Genomic DNA, 21401 nt, shown 5'->3' on the forward strand with positions numbered 1-21401 from the left:
TCAAAACTGACAGAAGCCTGGCAAACAAGCTGAAGTTTAGAAATTAAATACTTTTCCTCAAGCAATTAATTAGCAACATAGATCTATATAATACAAACAAAAGCTCCAGAAATGCACTGACTCCTTACACCCAGCACCCGCACTCTTGTATCCAGAGCAAGGGTGGGCAGTTTATGAACAGCTCAGAAACAGCCTGAGCAAAACTCTGGAGAAGGTGTCACATTTCTGGCCTCAGGCCCAACTCTGCAAAAAAGCCAAGGGACTTGGCACAGCTCAATTGCTGAAAAACATAATCCAACACAGAAACCAAACTTACTTCTGACCAGACTCAACCTCATTCATCAGCATCATCAAACTGGCCCTTCTCAACTGTTCTAACTCGTGGTGGAAACACAAGGCAAGGTGTGTGGTGACAGCTTGGGTTGTAAAACCAATCCTCCTTCCACACATATGAGCCGAAAAGATTCTTTTCCTCAAAGCTTCCGCCAGAGAGATCGTCAGCATCTAAAGACAAAATAAAAGGTTTAAACCATGGGAGGTACTCAGGAAAGTACTGGAATAGTGCAGCAGATTATTGTGGAGATCTATGGCATCTTCCAGTTCACTATTTCAATTTGATCTGCCAGCACTCATCAATTAGACCTTAAAAAAAGGTAAAGAGAAAACTGAATTTGGCAATGTCTTCATTTTAAGGAAGGTTCATGCCACACAGACAAAACAGTTTTCCAGAAAGCTCACTGAGGTACCTGGACATGTACCAGGCACCAGCTCTTACAAGACAGGCAGTTCTTTCACATCTTCCCTGGGAATAAAAGGCTCATGAAATTATTACTTTTATTGCCTTCCCCTTGCTGCTGCTTTCATAACACCGTCCCAATGAGGAGTCCTGCAACCCTCTAAGAACTGGGTCACTGGACAGAATGGGAGGGTGGGGTCCTGGAAAAACTGCCTTGGAACAACATTTCCACTAGGCTAGAATTAAGCCTAATGGGCCTGTATTTAACCAATCTAGCACAAAAATAGGGCAAAGTATTTTAACAGAAGCATAAAGATTACTAGCCAGCAGACACTGAGCAAAGAAAAAAGCCCAGAGCATGGAGGAGCAGAGGACCCAACACAACATCCCACGTGTCAGCAGCCTTCCAGCAGCACTGCCAAACAAGCCATCACAGCAAGAGCTTAGGACACTTTAAAAGCCATGAAGTGACCAATCAAGCACATTTTTGTATTTGTGGCAGTTAACAACTCAGACACTTGTACTCAGTATCCTTCAGAAGGACCTGAATCCAATAATCACAGCTGCCTTAGTTTGTGAGGATTTAGAGAGCTGCAGGTAGGATGAACAAGTTAAATAAAGGGGGAAAGAGGAACAGTTCCAGTACAAAATTCAAAACATTCCATAAATTTGAGCATATAAGAGATTAAAATGAAAGCCTAGAATGGAAGTGAGGGAAAACCTCCAAAAAGAGAACAGTCTTTTTCTCAGATTACCCACTGTGAAAAACCAATACTGTATTTCCATTTTAAAATCAGAATGGTTTTACAGAAAGGCTGAAAAAACTTTCTCACTTTCTTCTGTTACCAAACAATGGAATTTAAATACAAAAATTTTAATCATGAGAGTAAAATAAATATATCTCCTAAGCAAAGAAAATTATATTAATTACAAAAAGATACACATTAATGAGAAGAAAATGGAAATGGTACTACTCTACATCAACAAAGACACAGCAGGTTATCAGTCACTGCTGGCTAAACTCCATCCACCCATTCTGTGCTAAGAACCAGCCTGGCCAATGGAAAGCTGAGATACTTTTAACATGTGAGTCACCCTAAAAACAAGTTACAAACTGAAGGTATAATTCAACTCCAAAGGTGTGAGTGGCACTCCTCCTATTTGTTGCCACTTTTGTCCATGGGACTGATCCTGTGCACAACCACTTAGGAGGAACAAGCTTCAACAAAACCAAAGTCAAACAAACAAAAACTCCACTCAAAAAAACTACAGTAAACACAACAAACCATACTCAGAGAGTAAGAGCACTGATCCAAACAACTCCACGCTCTAGAGAGACATTATAATGAACAGTCTTGAATTTTCTTGAAGAATTTTTACACAAAAAAGTTCTTGCACGCCATGTACCTTTCTCTTCTGCTTCAGAATAGCAGAGATACACCACTGAAAACTTGCTTCACCAGAGAAACTCAACACAAACATGGAGTTCACCTCTTTATCATGCCACTCCCTAAGAATTCAATTGCTCAAGCAAGAGTTTCATGTGAAATCAACAACATCACCTTTAAATCCTGTATTTGACAACAAAATTGTGCATTACATATCCAGGAGGTCAACACAAGAAATTGCTTCCCAAAATAGAACATGGAGTTACTTAAACACATTCTCCTGCAAAGCACCTACCTCCAACTATCTAAAACTCAAAAGAAGCACAAGTGTACTCACCATAAGGACCAGATGCAGACTCCTCCAATTCTTTATCCCAATCCTCCACCTCATGCTCAGATGCATCTTGCTGACCTGAAGACTCGGGTACATTGGAAACTTCACTATCCCACACATCCAGGTCAGCATATATATTGCACCAGCCCTCATCAGTAGAGCCACTGACATCAGCTTCATTGAGGGAGGTAGAAGCAGATTCACTTTCTCCAGAGTTGCCATCAGGAACATTTGAAATATTCCGCAGCAAACATTCTAAAATCAGTAGAAAGCACCAACAGGTACACTCAGAAATTAGACAAGAACAATTAACTGTTCAGCACACAGTAATTCAGAGAGGTACAGAAATACACTTTATGACTACTAATCTTATTGTAATACATGCAGTTTCCTACATATGTAATATCACTACAGGGCTGCTTCACATTTCAGATTCTTGGGAAGAGTGGACATAGCCTTGTACCACAGCACCAGTGCAAATCAGGATTTTCTTGTTGGAAAATAACTCTGTAAACTAAGGCAAAGGACACAGCAGTCTTGTTTCACCACATTCACCTGTAGGTATTTTTAAAAAAAGTTCTGGTTTAAAAAAAAGTCATATTGATTAATTACTCATGTATCTAGGCATACACAAATATCTACATGGAAATAATTTAGTGCAGTTAGTAACGAGGCCTTTCCCATGCAACACCAAAAGACTTTGAGCAGATTTCTCAAGTAGTGCACAAGTTCCAATATTTGCGACCTACTTTGCTTTGTCCTACCTTTTCTGGACTTCCAGATCATCATATCTGTCTTATTAGGAAGCTGTTTCCCCTCAGAGTTTGCAGCCTCAGAGGCAGCAGCCATCACCTATGAGACATTTTTAAAGAATGCAGCAGCAGCTCTGATTGCTCATGAAACTGCTACCCCATATGTTCCCGAGCGTCTCCATTTGTTCCCTTGATGAATCAGAGGTTCAACAACAAATAGGCATTCACTTCAGAAGGCAAATCTGCAGAGTTAAGCCTAATTATGCTGCTGCCATCGGTCACCCCTAGCACTAACACCAACCCAGAACATTCCATCCCCTCACAACCCCGACCCAAACCGCGCCCCTTTGGGAGCGTTGGCCGCCAGGGGCCACGGGCAGGGCGCGGATCCGGGCGAGCCCTCACGGCGGCCCCGCCGCCTCCGCTGCCCGCCCCGCGCCCCCCGGGACCCCCGAACCTTCGGAGCACAGAGTGAAAGCACCAGAGGGAATTAAGACAGAAGGAATGGTAAAAGTATTAACACTGAACCAACCGCTCTGTGGGAGCCCACGCGCCGAGCAGGACCCTCCAACAGCCCTGAGGGGCTGGACCAAGATGGGTGGAGAGCAGGAGGAAACCCTCAGCTGCTCTGAGGGGTGCACAGCGAATGGGACAGCGAGTTCTCCTCACACTTACAGAGGAACAAGGAGGCGCCGGCGGTGGGCGCGGGAAGCCGGGGCCCGCAGGAGCCGCCGCCGGTGGCCACGGGCATGGCGCGAACCCCGGGCGAGCCCTCACCGCAGCCCCGCCGCCTCCGCTGCCCGCCCCACGCTCCCCGGGACTCCCGAACCTTCGGAGCCGAGCCCGCCGCCCGGCCTGAGGGCACCATTGACCGCCCGGCCCCGCCGGCCCTGGGCAGCGTCAGCCGGGCGGGCCCGCGGCTGTGCCCTAGGGACAGGGAGCGGCTCCGGGATGAGGCCGGCAGGGACGGCGCGACTGCTCCCGCTCCGGCCTCGGTGCCCGCAACGCCGCCACCGCCCAGAGCGCCCTGGCTGCGGAGCCCACCGTGCACAGCTTCGGAATCACAGACGCAATTCGGCTGGAGAGACCTCTGAGATCATCGAGTGCAACCATGACCCAACATCACCGCGTTATTGAGACAAACACATGCAGCAGAGCTCTGAGAAAGCACCTTTTCGCTCATGAAGTTGTAAATAAAGTATCAATACCTCTCATGGCTGGGTGGAGTTTTCCCCTGACCGAAAGATAACAATTTCCTTCCGGCCTCGTGGTAGCAGCATGCTCAGAACATGGAGAGACAGGAAGCCCCATGGCTGATGTCAAGCACATGTGCTTGCAGGGAAGGTGTATCCATGGGGAGAATGGCAAAGTTCTGTGAGGAACCAGAACAGCTGATGGAAAAGGGCCCACTTTCTGAAATGATGGACTTACAGCTTTGTTGGACTTTAAAAACTCCAAACTTTGCACTTAAAACTTTTAGTTGAGCAACTGATGAAGCAAGAAGTGGTTCAGGAGAGGGAGTAACAGCATAAGGGGCAGGGAGGGTATAAGAGATTATAAGTAAGGAAATCTCAATGTCAGACAATGAGGTGGCAGAGAACTAGTGGGGATGTAGGAGATGGCCTGGCTAAATCCTTGGGAAACACAAAAGCAGGATGTACTTCAGATCTGGTCACAGAAGTAGGAATCTTACCAGGCTGCTGCTCCAAACTCTATTCCCAGCTAGTTAAATTACTGGAATCCATTGCTTGAGAGGAGCTGCAATTTCTACTTGAGTGCAAAATCAAGAAATATTTCCCTGTATTGTCATTATGTCACCCTTCAGTCACCAGGAAACTGCACAAAGGAACACTTGCTTCCTGTTCTTGTACTTTCCCTTCATTTCTCTGTTGGTCCAAGGATAGCATTTATGTTCATTTCTCAGGTTCTGGCTCTGTAAACAGCCAAGGACAGCTCTCTTTCAAAAAACATTACATGTTTTTTAGGCATGGTGGACAGAAAGCTGAAGTGTAGATCAGAGCTTTGCACTCTCACCTCAAGGACATTGCTAACAGATCTCAGCTCCCCTCTACCCTTCATCACTCTCATCACTCTCATTCTTTTTTGTCACATAAAATGTAAAGGTAAACTTTAATAAAGTCCAGGAACATATTTGCCTTTGTACAAAGAAGTTTAAAAATGCACAGTCATGTTACAACTCTGTATAGTTTTTCATAAATGTCCAGTTTGCAATAAAGTGTATTTAGAAACAAAATCTTCCACCAGGTCTCCCTGCAACATCTTCATAGCTCGCCAGTGAATGCTCCCACAGTTTTCTGGTTTGCCTTGGGGATGACTTAGCTCCTCCTTGATGTAATCCAGCCAGAGGTCTTTAAAAGAAAAATTAAAGTTCTGGTTAGATTTCAACTAGATATTACTTAACAAACATAGCAAGCCTAACTAGAAACTCTTTTTCTAAGTGTCTTTAATATTAATGCAGTAGGGTTTACTTTGTGAAACTACAATCTCCTTTGCACCTTGAGGAGCACCCTGGGTTCTATTCCCAGCTAGAACAGTAATGTCTGTAGAAATAACACAACAATGATTGAGCTGTGTACTTTCTTCAAATGAATATTACAGAAAACTTGATTATAAATATATAGCTGCACACTGTTCATAAATCCAAATTAAAAGTGCTCCACATCTCTTATGCCAGCCAGTGATTTGCTCCTAATTGTGCTGAAGCCATCCCAGTGCCAATGACCCTGGGCTGACAGTGGAGGGTCCCTGCAGGGTCCTGCTCTTGATGGCACAGAAGAAATGAGCTCCACTCTGCATGACAGCAAGCACAAGGGCAGAACAGACACCTTTTAAAATGGATGGAAATAAAAGAGGCAGCAGTGAATGAATGAATAAATAATAAAAACCAGAGTCCTCCTTACCAGTATTTGTTGAACCAAATTCCCTCAAGGCACGTTCATAGTATTCTCTCAGATGAAGCATTTTGCAGGATTCCTAAAAAAGGAAGGTATTAAAAGGCCACTTATTTTGTGCAGAAGTGAATCTGCAGCATGATTAGATTCTGACAAAGGAAGAGAGTCATGGCAATTACACACACACTGCTGAAGATTAGTTACCATGGAACTTGGGTTTGTATCACATCCAGTGAATCAGCTGCAGAGGACAAACATGAACTGATCACAGACTGACACCACTGCTCTGCTTCCTATTTAAATCCCAGGTTAGAACTGTATTTTACAAATACAAAACATTAATTGGATAGTCAACAACTTACTTGCTCCTTTTCTATTTGGATCATCTTCCTGAAGAAGTCAAGTGAAAATGGACGATTTTCACACAGGCTGAAATAAAATAAGTGACTTTAGACTTGAGGACTTTTAACATATACCCTAGAATAACCAGGTTTGAAGGTTTTTTTTTTACCTGGTAAAGAGTCTTTTAACTTTCTTATAACCACTACTTCTGTAGGTCCAGTCAAGATACATTTCCTTCATAATCACAGATTCAGCAGGTGTTGTGGCATGTAAGGATCTCTGCAAGTTTAAAAGGAAAAAAACCAACAAAATAAACAAAAAATAAACCTATCACATAGCTTACAATTAAATGGCTCAATTAGTGCTTCTCCCTAGTTAGGCATCTGACACAAAGGAAATCTCCTAAGCCTAAAACACATTTCTCCTCCAGTATTCCATATAGCTGGAACTATTAAGCTGGTTCCTTAAACCCCTTCATGCAGAGGGTTTCACAATACTCTACAAACAGCTGAAAATTCAAGCTCCCACCTGAAATATGTGTTTTATGTGGTAAATTAGAGAGGAAAAAACCACAACCCAACATGCCAGGCAAAGAGAAAATGTTTTGCCCTACACTACTGAGGAAATCCATAGTGAGATTGAAGTTCTCATTCCGATTTTGACTTTTCTGTAACAAGACTGATGTTTTCACACAAATTAAAAAATTCTCTTTTCCATGCTCAGATAAGCTCTGAAAACAGAGCAAATATTCTAGACCACAAAGTAGGAGTCCAACATTAGTTGTGCTTACAAACATCCATATGCCTTAGAACATGGGAATGACATTTGTGCCTATAAATTTGTCCAACTGTTTTTTTAATGCACACAGTTTGGCTTGAAATTCTTTGATATCTACACATCCATGAAGGAACTTCAGTATAAAGCATTTGTTGCATGTTCCATCCACACACATTGTTCATTTTACTGACACAGACATAAAAGTAGATTTTGATTAGCCAAGTACCTGGTAGAGAGCTTCTGTGTCCTCCTTGCTGTTTGTGCCCTCACTCCATTCCACCCAGAGGGTCCACAATGGCAAAGTGCCCTAAAAGGTCAACAAATAATCAAATGGCTGAAATACAGTAATTCTGATTTACAGAAACAGACAGCAACATGGCCATCAGGTTCTGTATTACCTGCCATAAAAAATTCCCTTTGGACACAGCTCTTGGAAAGACAACTTTGAACTGCACATTGAAATCACTTCTCATTTCCCTCCTCACTTACAGGATAAATCATCCTTAGCTGGACAGCTGTGTTGCCAGGGATGAGAACCAAGTTCTGCAGCACTGAGCACTGCAGTACACAGAGGTGACTTCAAAGAACAAAAAGGAAATAAACCTTTCTGTTCCCTCACTCACTGTGCTCAGGGTTTGAAATGGAACAGAGCAGGAGAGTACACAGCTAATTCAAGGATTGAAATACCACACAGGTGTATCAGACAGTGAAGACAAGGACACACATTTTCCATTAAGACACAAACACCAGCTCACTGCTAGAATATGTAAAATGTCAACTGTAAGCATTCAGATTTAAACAATGTGAATTTTAAGTGAATTGACAATTCCCTAATACTTGGGAACGCAATTTGTATGTGAAATGTCAGGTTCTTATTTCTGACCTTAAAAATGGTTAGGGGTTTTAAATGCCTTGTAAACAAAGCAAAAACAACAACAAACAAAAAACCACAAACCAACCAAAAAAAAAAAACCCACAAAAACAAAGAAAAAAAATTAAAAAACACAAAACCACCAATTATCAGGGGTTTCTGGCCCAAGACTAATGCATGTAAGTCCATTAAACCACATTAAACCAGCACAGACCTTAGATTTCACATGTTTAATGGCTTCTTCAAAACACTGGGTCACATCATCCCTCTTCAGCTGGATCAGCACCTGCAGCCTCATCTGCCACGTTTCCACGGACTGACTGAAGTGCCTGGTTGCAGTTTCTGCCACCTCCACAGCCTTCTCAGAGAGGCTGGAGTCCAGTAAGAGCTGCAGCTAAAACCCAGCAGATACAGCTTTGTTAAAAAGCAGGGCTTTGAACCAATATTGTTCATCTTTGTGTCTATTTAAAATGGCAAAGGCAGGCACACAAATAATGCAGGAAAGCCTCAGCATCTGTTTGTTCTGTGTCAGTTCTTACCCACTGCTTGTACAGAGCTTCTGACAGCAAATTGGACTCATGGGCTTTGCTGAACACACTCAGTGTCCTCTCCAGCCTCTAAAACCAACAGAGAAGAATAATAAGAAAACAAGCATTATTCCTATGTATACCAGATTCCAGCATTCCAAGAGGCCCACTGGATTGTGTATCATGTCATTGAAAATCTAATTACACATTATGTGTCTAATGCTCTAGGTACCTGCAAACATTCCAAGACAAAGTGGAAATATGAGCATTTATTTCTCTTCCTTAAGGAGCAAAGAACAACACTGCATTGTCCTTTCAGTGTAATACTAGGGAACCACGTTGCACAGGAGAATTAATTAATTCACTGAGTCACACCTAGCACAGATGCATAATTAAATTACCCATGTGCCAGCACCAAACTTTGCTCAGATTTATTTGCAAGAGTCATTTGAATTCATCCTCTTCTTGAAGGACCTGTCAGTGAATTTTTAGGATCCCCTTCAACCGAAACCATTCCATGATTCCATGATTAACAAGTCTGCAGTCTTAGCTTTTATCCAAAAAGGTCACTGTACTTTACTGACAAGGCTGATTAATCAGATCCAGGTTAATCATGTCCAGGCAGGCCACCTGTAAGCCTGGCAGTAAAAGTGATCCCCCCAGATGGAGATTAAGTTATTTTTAATGATGGCCACAGGTAAGGATTTTTTAAAAAATGTCAGGATATATTTGCTTCTTGTCTGAGCTATTACAAAAGTCAATAAAAATAGGGATGATTTGTTAGAATTAATTCCTAATAAACTTTACCTTTTGCTTTAATTCTTCACTGTTGGTTTTTCTGTTGTACCTCTCTAAGCAAAAAGTGATGTAGCATTTCCACATGTCCTCTGTAGAAGCAAAGGCATAATATCACACTTCACAGAATCACAAGGATAACAACAAATATTTGTCTTTAAGAACAAAATGTCACACAAAGTGTTAATTCCAACTTTATTTTAAAATGTTGTATTTTAAAGTAAAGAGAAGCCCTAGATTTATAACATTACACTTTAAAATTATTCCCCAGTCCAAACTGCAGGCAGTAACTCTTGGTAAAGAGCACCAAGCTCTTAGATCAGCTGGGACTTTTAAAGATCTCTTCCAACCCAGCTATTCTATGGCTTTAAAGGCTGTGCAGCAGCGAATTTGAGACCACTCCACAGACAGTCCCTTGACAACCTCCTTCACAAGAACAACACCAGAGGCTGAAGCTGGATATCCACTCCCTGGCAACTCAAAACCATTTCTTACTCACAGCTGACCAGCAGCAGACACATTTTCGGTTAAGCAGCTCCTCCAAGAGCATAAATACATTGGAAAATAACCCAAATAATACATAAAATAGATCCCAAGAAGTAGCATCTAAGAACTGCCTGCCTTCCCTTAGGTATGGCAGAGCCTGCCATCACCTTCAAGGCTTTTATAGGCTGAGAAACAAATGTTAAAATGCAGGCAGAACATTTCACCTGTTGGGACTGCTCCCACAGCTTCATCAAAGACTGCACAGCACCGTTGCTCTCTCTGGGCCATTTCTGAGACCTTTTTCTGCTTTGTGGAGCTCTCTGTGGGCTGCAGGGAGCCCAGCTCCAGCTCCCTGCGGGCCATGTAGTCCCATGTCAGGGGATCATCAGCAAACCTGGCCTGCAAACTGAACACAACATGCTTGTAACAGCCCACAGCCACCAGTCCCTACTGCAGGTATGCTTAGAGGGTTGTTAGACTGCTAGAGAAATGTAGTTAATTGCAAGTAACCAAATGCCAGAAGAAAAATATTTTTCCCTTCCACAAGAGAAAGACAAACTATTAGCTTTTAAAAATATTATTTAATATGGATATTCTTCAGAAATAACATGAAATACACAGGGAGCTGTCAAGAGAGATCTTTCTTTTGAGAGGAACAACCAGAGAAACAAAAGATGCAAAACCCCCACCAAAGTACAGTAGGAAAATCCAATTCCTGCAATGAATTTACAGAAACTGAGTGCACTAATTATTCAGTGACAACTGTATTTTACCTAAATGTTCCCTAGCAGATTTTAAAAGTCCTTTCTGAAATTACATACATACATCCTCTTCTAAAGATCATGCTTTTGTTTTTTTTAAAGGACTTCACAGAAGCCTTAACAGTATTTCCCTAGAGGAACAGCCTTTAGTTCTGAAACTCCAGTCAATGCACTATGAGTTAGAGAACTTATGAGAATGTGTTTCTTAAAAACCAAACCAAATTAAAATAAAAATACAACACAAAGCCACAACTCACCTTTCAAGGATTTCTTTTTGCAAATCTTGGGTAAAATCAAAGAGCTTTGCAATAGAGAGCACAGCCAGCTGGAACTCAACACCTGCATTTCAAGAGAAGATAAAACTATCAAGTGGAGTATTTGCTGAAGAATTCCTCAAGATATTACATCAATTGCACTTTGCATTTCTGTAGCTTGGATCCTCATGCAAATTTAATCAGCATCTCTACTCCCTCACTTGAGCCTGCCATGAAAACACAAAATGCTCCACACTCAGGACAGATCTCTCCAAAGCTGCATAAAACAGATGAATTGTCCATGAACTGTGTCCATCTTGCATCTCCACAACTTACCTTTGAAAATGCCAAGTGACATGACTGGACATAATCAGACCATTGTGAATGCCCACCAGCCATTACCCACCTTACTATTTTTAGGTGCTTACAAATCATTTGTATGCCTATTTTTTCCAGTATTTCTACAGAAAATTAAATTAAACCAACTCTTTCTGAAATTTCCTCTAATGTCCTTTTTCCCCACTAATTTTCAATGTTTGTTATTGTATTTTGCCCAGTTCTTCCAAAATATCCCCATCTGTCACGAGCAAAGATACCTGATACTAGTTTGCAGCTATTTTACCCAATTCTCTCAATAAAATGGCTTATTTTACCAAGCCTGCTTAATTTCAAATTTAGCCTGGTTTATTATTAGTCTGAATTCTTACTTTTTTGCCACTCGTGGTAGCTGATTAGTTGTGATCTAATATTCAGCAAAGTAAAAAAAGTGTGTAACTCTGAATTGCCCTTCCGTTTTCTTTTTTTAAACAATCAAGTTTGAGGCTGTAACCCAGCACTAGGCCTCCTCAGCCTGAAAGCTGCTGTGCTGGAAGAGATGTCAGCCTACAGGAAAGACATACAATCAGAACTACCATTAATTTATATCTGGCATTTAATAGGTTCTACTGAAAAAAAATTGTGCATTTGAAAAAAGGATCTCACTGAAGCCAAGTCTATCAGCATTGCCTACTGCAGGACTGAGTTAAAGGTTACAATTTTCTTAATGAATAAGAACAAGAAATGTTCATTCACCTTTAATTTTCTGAGAAGCATCCCTGTAGACTATGCGAGCCATCTCCCCATTGAGAATTTCTTCAGAGTAATTGAACTCCCCCTGAAATATCAAGCATATCATTGAAGAAATTATTGTCCTTTCTCAGCTAACATTTTTGCAAACAGGGAAAGAAAAATCAGAAGATATTAAGGCTTTTCTTCATGCAAGTCTATTTTTATGTAACTTGTACAAGTCAACTATAAAGAAATGAGGCAGGAAGTTTGACTATTACTTTCCAGAAATTACTGTTAATTTTTAGACTAGGGAATGTAATAAAAGATTCTACCAATGCAAAGAAAAAATAAATGTATCAAGTATTGGAGCTGAGCATCAGCAAATACTTGAAAAGCTCCACACAGGTGCAGGACATGGACAAAAACTTTCTCTAAGCCATTGTCAAATAAACCATTAATCCAAACCTGTGAATTTCAACATGTAATACACAAGCAGACAATATCTCTTAAGTAAGTTCAGCTGACCTACCAGGTCCATCTTTGCTTGCTCAAATTCCTTCTTCTCCTTCCTCTGTTTTTCAGCATGCATAAGCTCCATTCTGAAATACTGCAAGAGTGACAGCAAAATGAAATTACTCTGGGGATAAGTCATAAAAATCTAAGTCCACAAACAGGGTAAAACAAGCTCTGGGGAGATCCAAATCAGGACTTTGACACATCCCACACATGTCCCATAGCCTTGGTTTTTGAAGGTTTGTGCACCCACCACTATCCGCCCTGTGTATTTGCCCAGAAATTTCCAATAGGCAGCAATGATATTTTTTAGTCCTTCTTTAAACCTTAACTTGCCCCCAAAGAAAACCATGTTCCTCAACAAAGATTGGGGATGACAGACTGAGCCTGACAATTACATCCTAGCAGAGCTTAACAGTACCTTAGAAAGGAATTTTGGGGTTGGTTTTTTTAATATTTTTGACCTTTTCCTGCTGATGGAAAAACAATTTTCTCCAGACAGATCTGGGAAACGTGCTGAATTGATTTGCTCTGATTGAACAAGTAGGTGGTCTCAGAAGAAAAACAGGAACTCACTTCTTGATAAAGTTTGGGGCACTCAGGATGGAAGCGCAGAGCACGAAGGAACAAGTGCCTGGCACTTTCTGATGACAGTCGTGTCTCCATTTCCCACTTTGCTGCCATAATCCACAGTGCTGCAACAGGTGACACAAATAAAGTTATTTAACCTCTCAACATGAGCTCAGCCCCAGAATAAGACTGATTATCTCCCAGTAAAACTGTAAAGCAGACAGGCAGATCCAGGATGTTTAATCTGGGTTAGCTACAGATCTAATGATGCCTTCAAAAGCCAAAAGGCTGTCATGAGCAATTGACATCTCTTGCTTCTACACCTACTGAGTCCCCAGTCCACCTGGGAATTGGTCATTCTGACCTATTTCACAGCCCTTTATGACTGCCCAGCACCAGCCCTGTGAGAGCCCTTCTCTGCAGCAAGGCAAAGAGCAGAGAGTAGGAACTTCAGCCCAACAGCTTGAACTGAGATCTACAAGAACTTAAACCAACACCAGACAATCTATGCTGAGGCATTTATGCAGCACTCACCATTGTGTTATTTACCTGGTTTATTGGAATGAATGGCCAACATGGTAGAAAACACCTTACTGAGTTGATGTTTTGCATTCTGTAAAAGAAGCAGTTTTGTTTCACCCCCTCTGACACTGAACTGAACCCCCAGCACCAGAGTTTCAGTAGGAAAGGTCACAAGCTGTAGTACAATTGCTCAGAAAAAGATGCTTCTCTGCTACTTTACCTAGAAGCAGAAAGCTTCTCATATTTACTCACTAGTGACCAGCACTTAAATGTCACCACATTAGAGTAGCATGGCTAACTCAAATTTCTGAACCACACAGCCAACACAAATGTTGCTCAAGTCCCAAACCCACAGTTTCACTCCCTCTTCTGAGATAGAGATTCTATTTTCCTTTGGCCACCTTCACCACCATGCAAAGTCACCTTCAGTACAGAAATGACAACACTTGAATGCTGGTAATAATGTGAAGCCTTGCACAGGTAAGTTTATCAAGTATAAAACTGACAGAATTAGGCTTTTCAGCACAGTCACTACAATAAATATTTGGAGCAAAATCACAATTCACAGACAAGTGAATCACTCCCTCCAGAGAAGGTATAACCAATATTATGGTTCTCACAAACCAACTGGTATTCCAGATTTAATGCAGTCAGCCTCACCTTTGCCCCTGCAAGCATCAAATTTCATACTAATTCACTCTCAGTCAAACTCTACACTTACATACATCAGTGAAAATCCCAAGCAGCTCCAACAAGACTATAAAAATTATTTCAATATTACAGCATGTAGCAGTAAAGTTTGTACCCCTATCTTTAAATCAAGTTTCAGATACGTGAATACCAGTCTTAACCCAGCTAAGATCAGGATTTGAAAACTCACCCATTGCTTGCAAAATGCAACATGGGAAAGCCAGAGCTGGACATCATCCTGTTGGAAATCAAAAGAAGAAGAGAATCAACCTCACAATGTACAGAATCACTTGTACACTGACCAACAACACACCCTTGGTACAATGACCTGGCATACAGAAAAAAAGAATTCCAAATCTCAGTACAAATAAACTTACTTTCCATTTCCCTGTAGCTCGGTTGAACAGGCTGTGGACTCTATGCAGAATAGAATGCTCAATTTCATCCTTCTTAAACGAATATCCAATGCGCTAGGAGGAAAAAAATACTAATTGTATTGCAATAGAAGATTTGGCATAAAGTATCGTGCACTCTTAACAGCTGACAAACTTACTGCTCTCCTTTTCTTGATCAGTTCCAGCAGATTAACTTCATACTAGAATAGGAAGGAAAAAACATTTAACAACAAATGTGGAGGCCCATAACAGCTGAAGGCAAAAAAAAACTACATCAAGTTTGTTAGGGATGATCAGGTGAACAAAAAACATTACAGTCAGGAAAACATAAGCAGTAATTTTTGGCTGAATCACTACATTTCTAGGACTTCTAGTCCTGCACAGGGCAGCCCAACAATCCCACCTTCTGTCTTCAAGCATTGTTCAAACTCTCCCTGAGCTCTGTCAGGCTCCAGCCAAGACCATTCCCTGTGAAGCCTGTTCAGTGCCCGACCACCCTTTCAGGAACCGCTTCCTGTTACTGAACTTACTAATTCCCCTTAACTACACACATCAGGGAACACATTGCCCCTTTACACAGCACATCAGGGAACCGGGGGCTCTACATCCCTGGAAAGACAAGAAACTACAGGAAAAGATCACAACACTAGAGAAGGCTGACCCCAAACTCGGGCACCAACTCCTGGCCACGCTTCATACCCTGGTGCCAGCAGCCGCTCACAGGGGAGCACGAGGCACCAGCTGAGGAGGGGGCTCCGTTTTCTGCCCTTTTTCCAACGTGAGTCCCTACAAAACCCGGGTCTAACTGAGCTGGGTCTGCACCGAGAACTGCCCCGCTCTGCCGCTCGGTGAAGCCTACCTGGATGTAATTAATGAAATCCTCCTTCCGCAGCGCTCTCCGCTGGATTTTGTACTCCAGAGCCGAGGCTTTCCTCAGGACAGCCCTGCGGGAACGGGAGATCAGCGCCCGGAGCGCCGCCGGCCGCACCACGTGCGCTCCCCCGCCCGCCCGGGCCCGGCCCCGCTCACCGGATCTCCTTGTGCGTGAAGAGCCCGACCCGCTCCAGCTGCTCGAGCTCCGGGATGCGATCCTCCAGCCGCTGCTCGATGCGCTCCGCCATGGCCGCGGGGCTCCGTGTGTCCGGCACAGCACGGCCCGGCACAGCACGGCCCGGTGCGGTTTCCGCCCGCTGCCCGCGCCGCTTCCGCGGCCGCCGCGCCCTCTGCCGCCCCCTGCCCGGCTGGCGGGGCCAGCACCGCAGAGCCTCCGCGGGCTCGGTCGGGTTGGAAGGGACCTCCGAGGATCGCCCAGCCCAACCTCCCTGCCCAGGCAGCGTCACCTGCAGCAGGGGACACGCAGGTGGCTTTGGAATGCCTCCAGAGAGGGAGACCCCACCATCTCCCTGGGCAGCTGTTCAGTGCTATGCCACACTCCACGGAAAGAAATTCTTCCTCGCGTTGAGCTGGAACTTCTTGTGTTTTAGTTTATGGCCGTTGCTCCTCGCCCTGTCGCTGGACATCACCGAAAAGAGTGCGGCATCATCCTCTTGGCACCAGCTAAACACGATGGCATTGGGCAGGCTCGGTGGTGGGACGTCAGCCTGGAACTGCTCCAGAACTTTGCTTCTTGGTGGGATTCCTCCAGGAGAAAAGGCTCTTTGTCTCTCATATGGCACCTTCGTTCTTCCCACCTTCCAAATTTTTGAGAAAAAATCGTCTACTGTGAGGGTGGTGAGGTACCGGCACAGGTTGCCCAGAGAATGTGTGGATTCCCCATTCCTGGAAGTGTTCAAGGTCAGGTTAGACAGGGCTTGCAGTACCCTGGTGTAGTGGACAGTGTCCCTGCCCATGGCAGATTGTTAGAACTCGATGATATTTAAGGCCCCTTCCAATGCAGAACATTCCATGGGTCTATGATTCTGAGAAAATTAACAATAAAACCAGGCAAGAGTAAATTTTTGTTTCTGAAATTAGGGATGTTCCAGAAAATAAAAATTGAGATGTGAGATGAATTTCTTGTGAGAATTGCTTAAATGCATATTATCCACAGCAGTATCTGCTGCTTAGCTTTGACTTGTCACTGCTGTCATTGAGCTGGTCAGCCACAGAACCAACCCCAACTCCAAACCTACCCTGTCACAGCCATCGCTGCCTCCTGGGGGAAAAGGCAGGTGTTTGTCTCTGAAAAAACAAGTACAAGGGGAAGAGGCAGCAGACTAAGGGCAAGAGGTCTTCTGGTACAGAATTAGTATGTAACAGCCAAAAAGAAAGTGAATGATTTTTTCCTATACAAAGTTTTTAACAGGTGTTGCCAAGTACAGAGTGAGCACCTGAGCAATCAACTTTTGTTAAAAACACAGGTAAGACTAAACACTTTATGAGAACTATCAAGAACAGCAGTAATTTTTTCACCTGCTGTGCTTTGGATTTGTGGTGGCTTTTTTCAATTTTGGGACCAATTAGGAAAAAACTAAACTAATTCTTAGTTTAGCAACTTTTCATTCTGACAGGAAATAGTGACATGATTTTCCCAGAAGTACCCAAACAGTAAAGCTGCCAGGAAATGGAGAGACACCATCCATCACAAGACCAAGAGGTACAGACTGGTGCTGCATGCAGAAGTTGGTGGCCCAGGTAGCTCTGAATTGCAGCTGCCTTGTGCCAAGGGACCCCTCACCCACCCCACAAGGACAAGGGTAATTCCTGATGGAGCCTGTCCTGCTTGGAGACTCCCTTGTCCTTCACAGGTTGGAGTGGGATCAGCACAGCTGTCCCAGCACAGCCATCCCTACTGCAGAGCCAAAGCCCTCAGTCCCTTGGGACCTAAAGCTGAGTGAGTTCACCTCCCACTGGGTTCAGCTTTCAGTAAAGCAGCACAGCAGTCCTCAGTGGTGGTGCAAGTCCACAGATTTTACTAAAATAGCCCTTAAGGAGAATGGCACTGAGCAGGAAAAGTAACATTAGCACACTGAATTGCTGAGCAAGAGCATGATTGGAATTACTGCTGGATTATTTCACTTCATTAGAGTGTTTTTGCATCTGAGTGCATGATTTTATACTAAAAAGCCTTCTGTGCTTGGAGCTAATCTGTCATGGTGCATGTAGATCCCAACATGTAAATGACAGCGCTACATGCAGCATAGGAGATATTAATTGAAAAGGGAAATACCATGAATTGAAAAGGGAAATATCTGAAAACCTCTGGAAAATTCTATTTCTATCTTCTTGCTCTCCTCTCTCTTCAGCCATTCAGCTCTTCTTTGGCTGAAAATCAGCAATAACTGATTTTGGTGAGACACCAACATAAACAACAGAGTCTTCCAAAACTTTGTTTGATTGTTCTGTCAGTGTGTAAAAACTGCTTTCTGATCAACCCCCAGTGTTCTGCCACCTGAAGTAGGTCAGGAACTCTGAAACTCACCAAACCATCCATAACTGTTCTGATGTAGGTGATGGAGAAGTGTGTGCACCCTCAGGGGCCACAGCAACCTCCACCTTGAACGTGCCTCCAGGAGAATTCAGCCCCATGCACAGATCTACCAACAGGTCTGAGAGTTCCCCACACACTGATAACAATGGGTGTCCAGCAAGGCCCCAGAGGGCATTAAATTTCTTGCTAGCACTTGTCAAAGCACCACAATATCATCCCATAGAAGCACATAGGCACAGCACAAACCACTCTGCAGGACCCATCACTGTGGGACTCAAAGGATCAAAGAATGGTGTGCACCAAAACAATAGACTCCCCAAGTTTCTAGTTTAGGGGCCTGGTACTTCCCACTCAAAACCACAGAGTGAGTAACAATAAGATTTAAAATACTAAACTTCGTTGATGACCTCGCAGGATTATTTACAAAAAAAAAAAAATAGATCAAAACCCAATTGAAAACATTTTTTGTTCCCTCAGATTTCCCTCCTTTCCTGTAGATGGAACAAGCACAAAAATAAAAATGCCTTTCCTTTTCTTCCCCCAGCAAAACAATCCTTAGAACAATTAACATAACGGACTGTCAGAATTGCTCATAGCAAAGTGACAAACGCCCTGAGTGGCAGGCAAGCCCGGCCCGACCCACCAGAACACTGCATGCTGGATTTGTCATGCAAATCAAAATGGAACCTGACATGCTCTTTGTTCATTTCCCTTTCATAAAATCTACTTTAAATGCCTCCCATGTGCCTTGTTTTGGAAGCTGACATTCCAAATGCATCAGTGCAAATTAAGGAGGGATCCATTACCAATAAAGACGTTGCGATACAGAGAGTTTCAACAAATCTTATTGGGAAAACTGGAGAAACAACTGCTGCAGCTGCCAACTGCAGGGTCCCACAGATTGCTGCTTTTATAAAATCTCTTTAGAAAAACTCCATCAGTAGGTCCTTAAGGAGAAGTTCTGGCAAGCTGTCATACCTTAATATTTATAGATTATGTCAGCAAGCAAGGGATACGTTGTGAATGAGGAATAATCACAGTGGTTTTCCTGTAAGTGTTGTCTATATTAAAACATTTAATGGTTAAGGTGCATAAGATAAATATTTAAATTACAAATTGATTTATATCTATCTTTTACATTTCTGCTATTTTACCACCTGAGTGCAAAAACAATTACAGCTTTTTAGAAGATGCCCCCAGATGTACAGTATTTTACAATTAACATGTGCTTTATGAAAATGCCTTTTAAACAATGAGAGTAATGTTATGACCTCATGAAAATAATTGAGAAGTTTCCACTGAATTCAGTTGAGCCAGTGGTTCATCCCTTAGGGATATATTTTTAACAAAGCCCTCGAAGCATTTACTGAGCACGTGGGACTTCGATTTAAAGATATATGAGCACATCTGTTAATAAAACAGTTTGGAATTTACTCTCAAAAATAGACCAACCTAAATTTTGGACTACATTAACTTCCTTAGTTTTGTAATTAAAATAATTTACATGATTATTTGGTTTCACCCCTGCCAAAATCAACAGTCAATCTGAATAAATAGTGGTTTCATCACTGCAATTCCACTCTGACATCCAAAAATTTAGATTTAAGACTTTGCAGTTGGGCAGTTGGACTGTTCCATACCAGGATTAATCCTGGTGCATGTCCTAGACAGATGTTATTTTTTTCCATTCTGATAGAAAAATGCTGGTCTTTGTCAATGCATTGCTTTACTCTTGCAGCTTGCTGGCACTGACCCTGCTACTTTAGATCTGAATCCCTCCAGGAATTTCATTCACTCACTCTTCTCTTTTTTCAGCTCCAAGTGGTAAAAAAACCCCAAACCAACAAATATAAATGTTTTCATTTAATGCCTTAACAGAACTATTATCTGATACTTTGCATATCATCTCTTTTAAAAGGCAAAACCTTTACTTTCTTCTCTGCGTTGGCTCTGAACTTGAATTTTTATGAATCAGATTTTTCCTCCTACTCATTTTGTGGCATTCTGTTTTGCCCCAAGATCTGAACATCTATGCACAGGGAATTTCCAGTGAAGGGGAATGATGCCTCTGGAATTGTTTCCTTGCCAATTCACATCTGGCACTCAGTATAAGATCCATCTGCTTATTCAGGGTCTCCAGGGGCTTGCACAGTAGTGGCTCTGAGTGTGCCTTTTAATTTGATTTTGTCATTTGGCTGGTTGGTGAGTAGCTGACAGTCTGTCTAAGTGCACCAGGGCAGTTACAACTGGTCAGAGCCATCATGTCCTAGTTGCCAGTGCATAACCCAGTGGAATGCCAGTCACATTTCAACCATTTGAAACTGTATCAGTCGTCTCCCCTACCTACCACCAAAGTGTCAACACCACGAAATATATTGCTTGATTATCTTTAATTTAATTTATTTCTTGTCTGTTGCCAGAGGTCTGGAGAGCAGAGTCATGCTGAGCTTAATTTACCTCACTAACCTGTCTGAGTTTCGAAGGGTGGCTGAAATTGTGGCATGGCCTTGGGTGACCTATGTCATAAGTAGCAATTTTGGATAAGATAAAACTTCCTCAGAGCAAAGCCTGATATATTTTAAATGCAAGCATGTTGGTGAGAGCATTGATTGTACTGGAACAACAAAGAGCATCCACTACACCACATACAGATTTATTTCTCCTTCCAAAAACTGGAATTAGGATTGGTCACAATTTGCCTCCCACTGTGTTTCTCACATGCTTCTATAGAGATGGTTTTAGAATGGTAAAAGTACTTTGAACACAGTCATGACAACAACCAGTAAAACTCGATTCTAATGACAAACACAACTTCTGGAGTATGGAGAATTCAGATTATAGTGTGCAGAATCATATCCTCCCAAGCAGCATTCCAAAAACAAGATAAACTCTTGTAAAAGTGTTGTGAAACAACTTCTGGCATATGAAACCCCAGATAACATGAAACCCCTGATAACTCTCTTATGAAACATTTAGATAAGTTTTCCCATGTGTGAATTTTGTGTATCTGTGCTAACCGGTAAACACTGGGAACAGAGTTTCTGCCCTGATCTTATCTTTTAAGTAACTGATGGTGATAAAATTCCAAATTCTCACTTTATTAATCTGTACTTGGTTTAGCCACAAAAGAAAAAATTGGTCCCTGTTAAATCTTATCCCTTACTTAAAGCTGAAATTAATTAGCTAACTAATTCAGTTGAGGTTTTATTTTACTGTCTATTGACACGTTCTTTGATCCTCCAATATTTTTCTTTTTGAGTGATTGAAGATTTCATTCTTGCACTGTCAACAGACCTTTT

At 42.4% G+C, this 21401-nt stretch overlaps 1 protein-coding gene across 1 annotated transcript; it reads right to left on the reverse strand.

The window, feature by feature from the left end:
- Positions 1-5321: 5321 nt before the first annotated feature.
- Positions 5322-15837, reverse strand: UTP6 (UTP6 small subunit processome component). The gene is made up of 19 exons (XM_054278777.1): positions 15702-15837; positions 15532-15616; positions 14831-14872; positions 14655-14747; positions 14468-14515; positions 13615-13678; positions 13072-13190; positions 12512-12589; positions 12007-12088; positions 10939-11020; positions 10145-10326; positions 9447-9526; positions 8652-8729; positions 8327-8506; positions 7468-7548; positions 6634-6743; positions 6485-6551; positions 6132-6204; positions 5322-5579 (listed from the first exon to the last, which is right to left on the reverse strand). The coding sequence occupies exons 1-19, from the start codon at positions 15791-15793 to the stop codon at positions 5422-5424; spliced, it is 1794 nt and encodes a 597-aa protein (XP_054134752.1). The 5' UTR covers positions 15794-15837; the 3' UTR covers positions 5322-5421.
- Between the last annotated feature and the right edge of the window lie 5564 nt (positions 15838-21401).

The sequence above is a fragment of the Melozone crissalis genome, unplaced genomic scaffold (assembly GCF_028551555.1).
Source record: "Melozone crissalis strain CALT ecotype California unplaced genomic scaffold, PUWL_Pcris_2 ptg000026l_1, whole genome shotgun sequence".
In the NCBI taxonomy this organism is placed as follows: Eukaryota; Metazoa; Chordata; class Aves; order Passeriformes; family Passerellidae; genus Melozone; species Melozone crissalis.

Bases quoted from the DNA above. Each gene is read 5' to 3' on its own strand.
- UTP6 (XM_054278777.1), bottom strand. From the start codon at position 15,793: ATGGCGGAGCGCATCGAGCAGCGGCTGGAGGATCGCATCCCGGAGCTC. The intron at 13,679-14,467 runs GTGAGTTTTCAA...CTTCTTTTACAG, and splicing joins TTGCATTTTGCAAGCAATGG to AATGCAAAACATCAACTCAG. The intron at 12,089-12,511 runs GTAGGTCAGCTG...TTGATATTTCAG, and splicing joins AGCAAGCAAAGATGGACCTG to GGGGAGTTCAATTACTCTGA.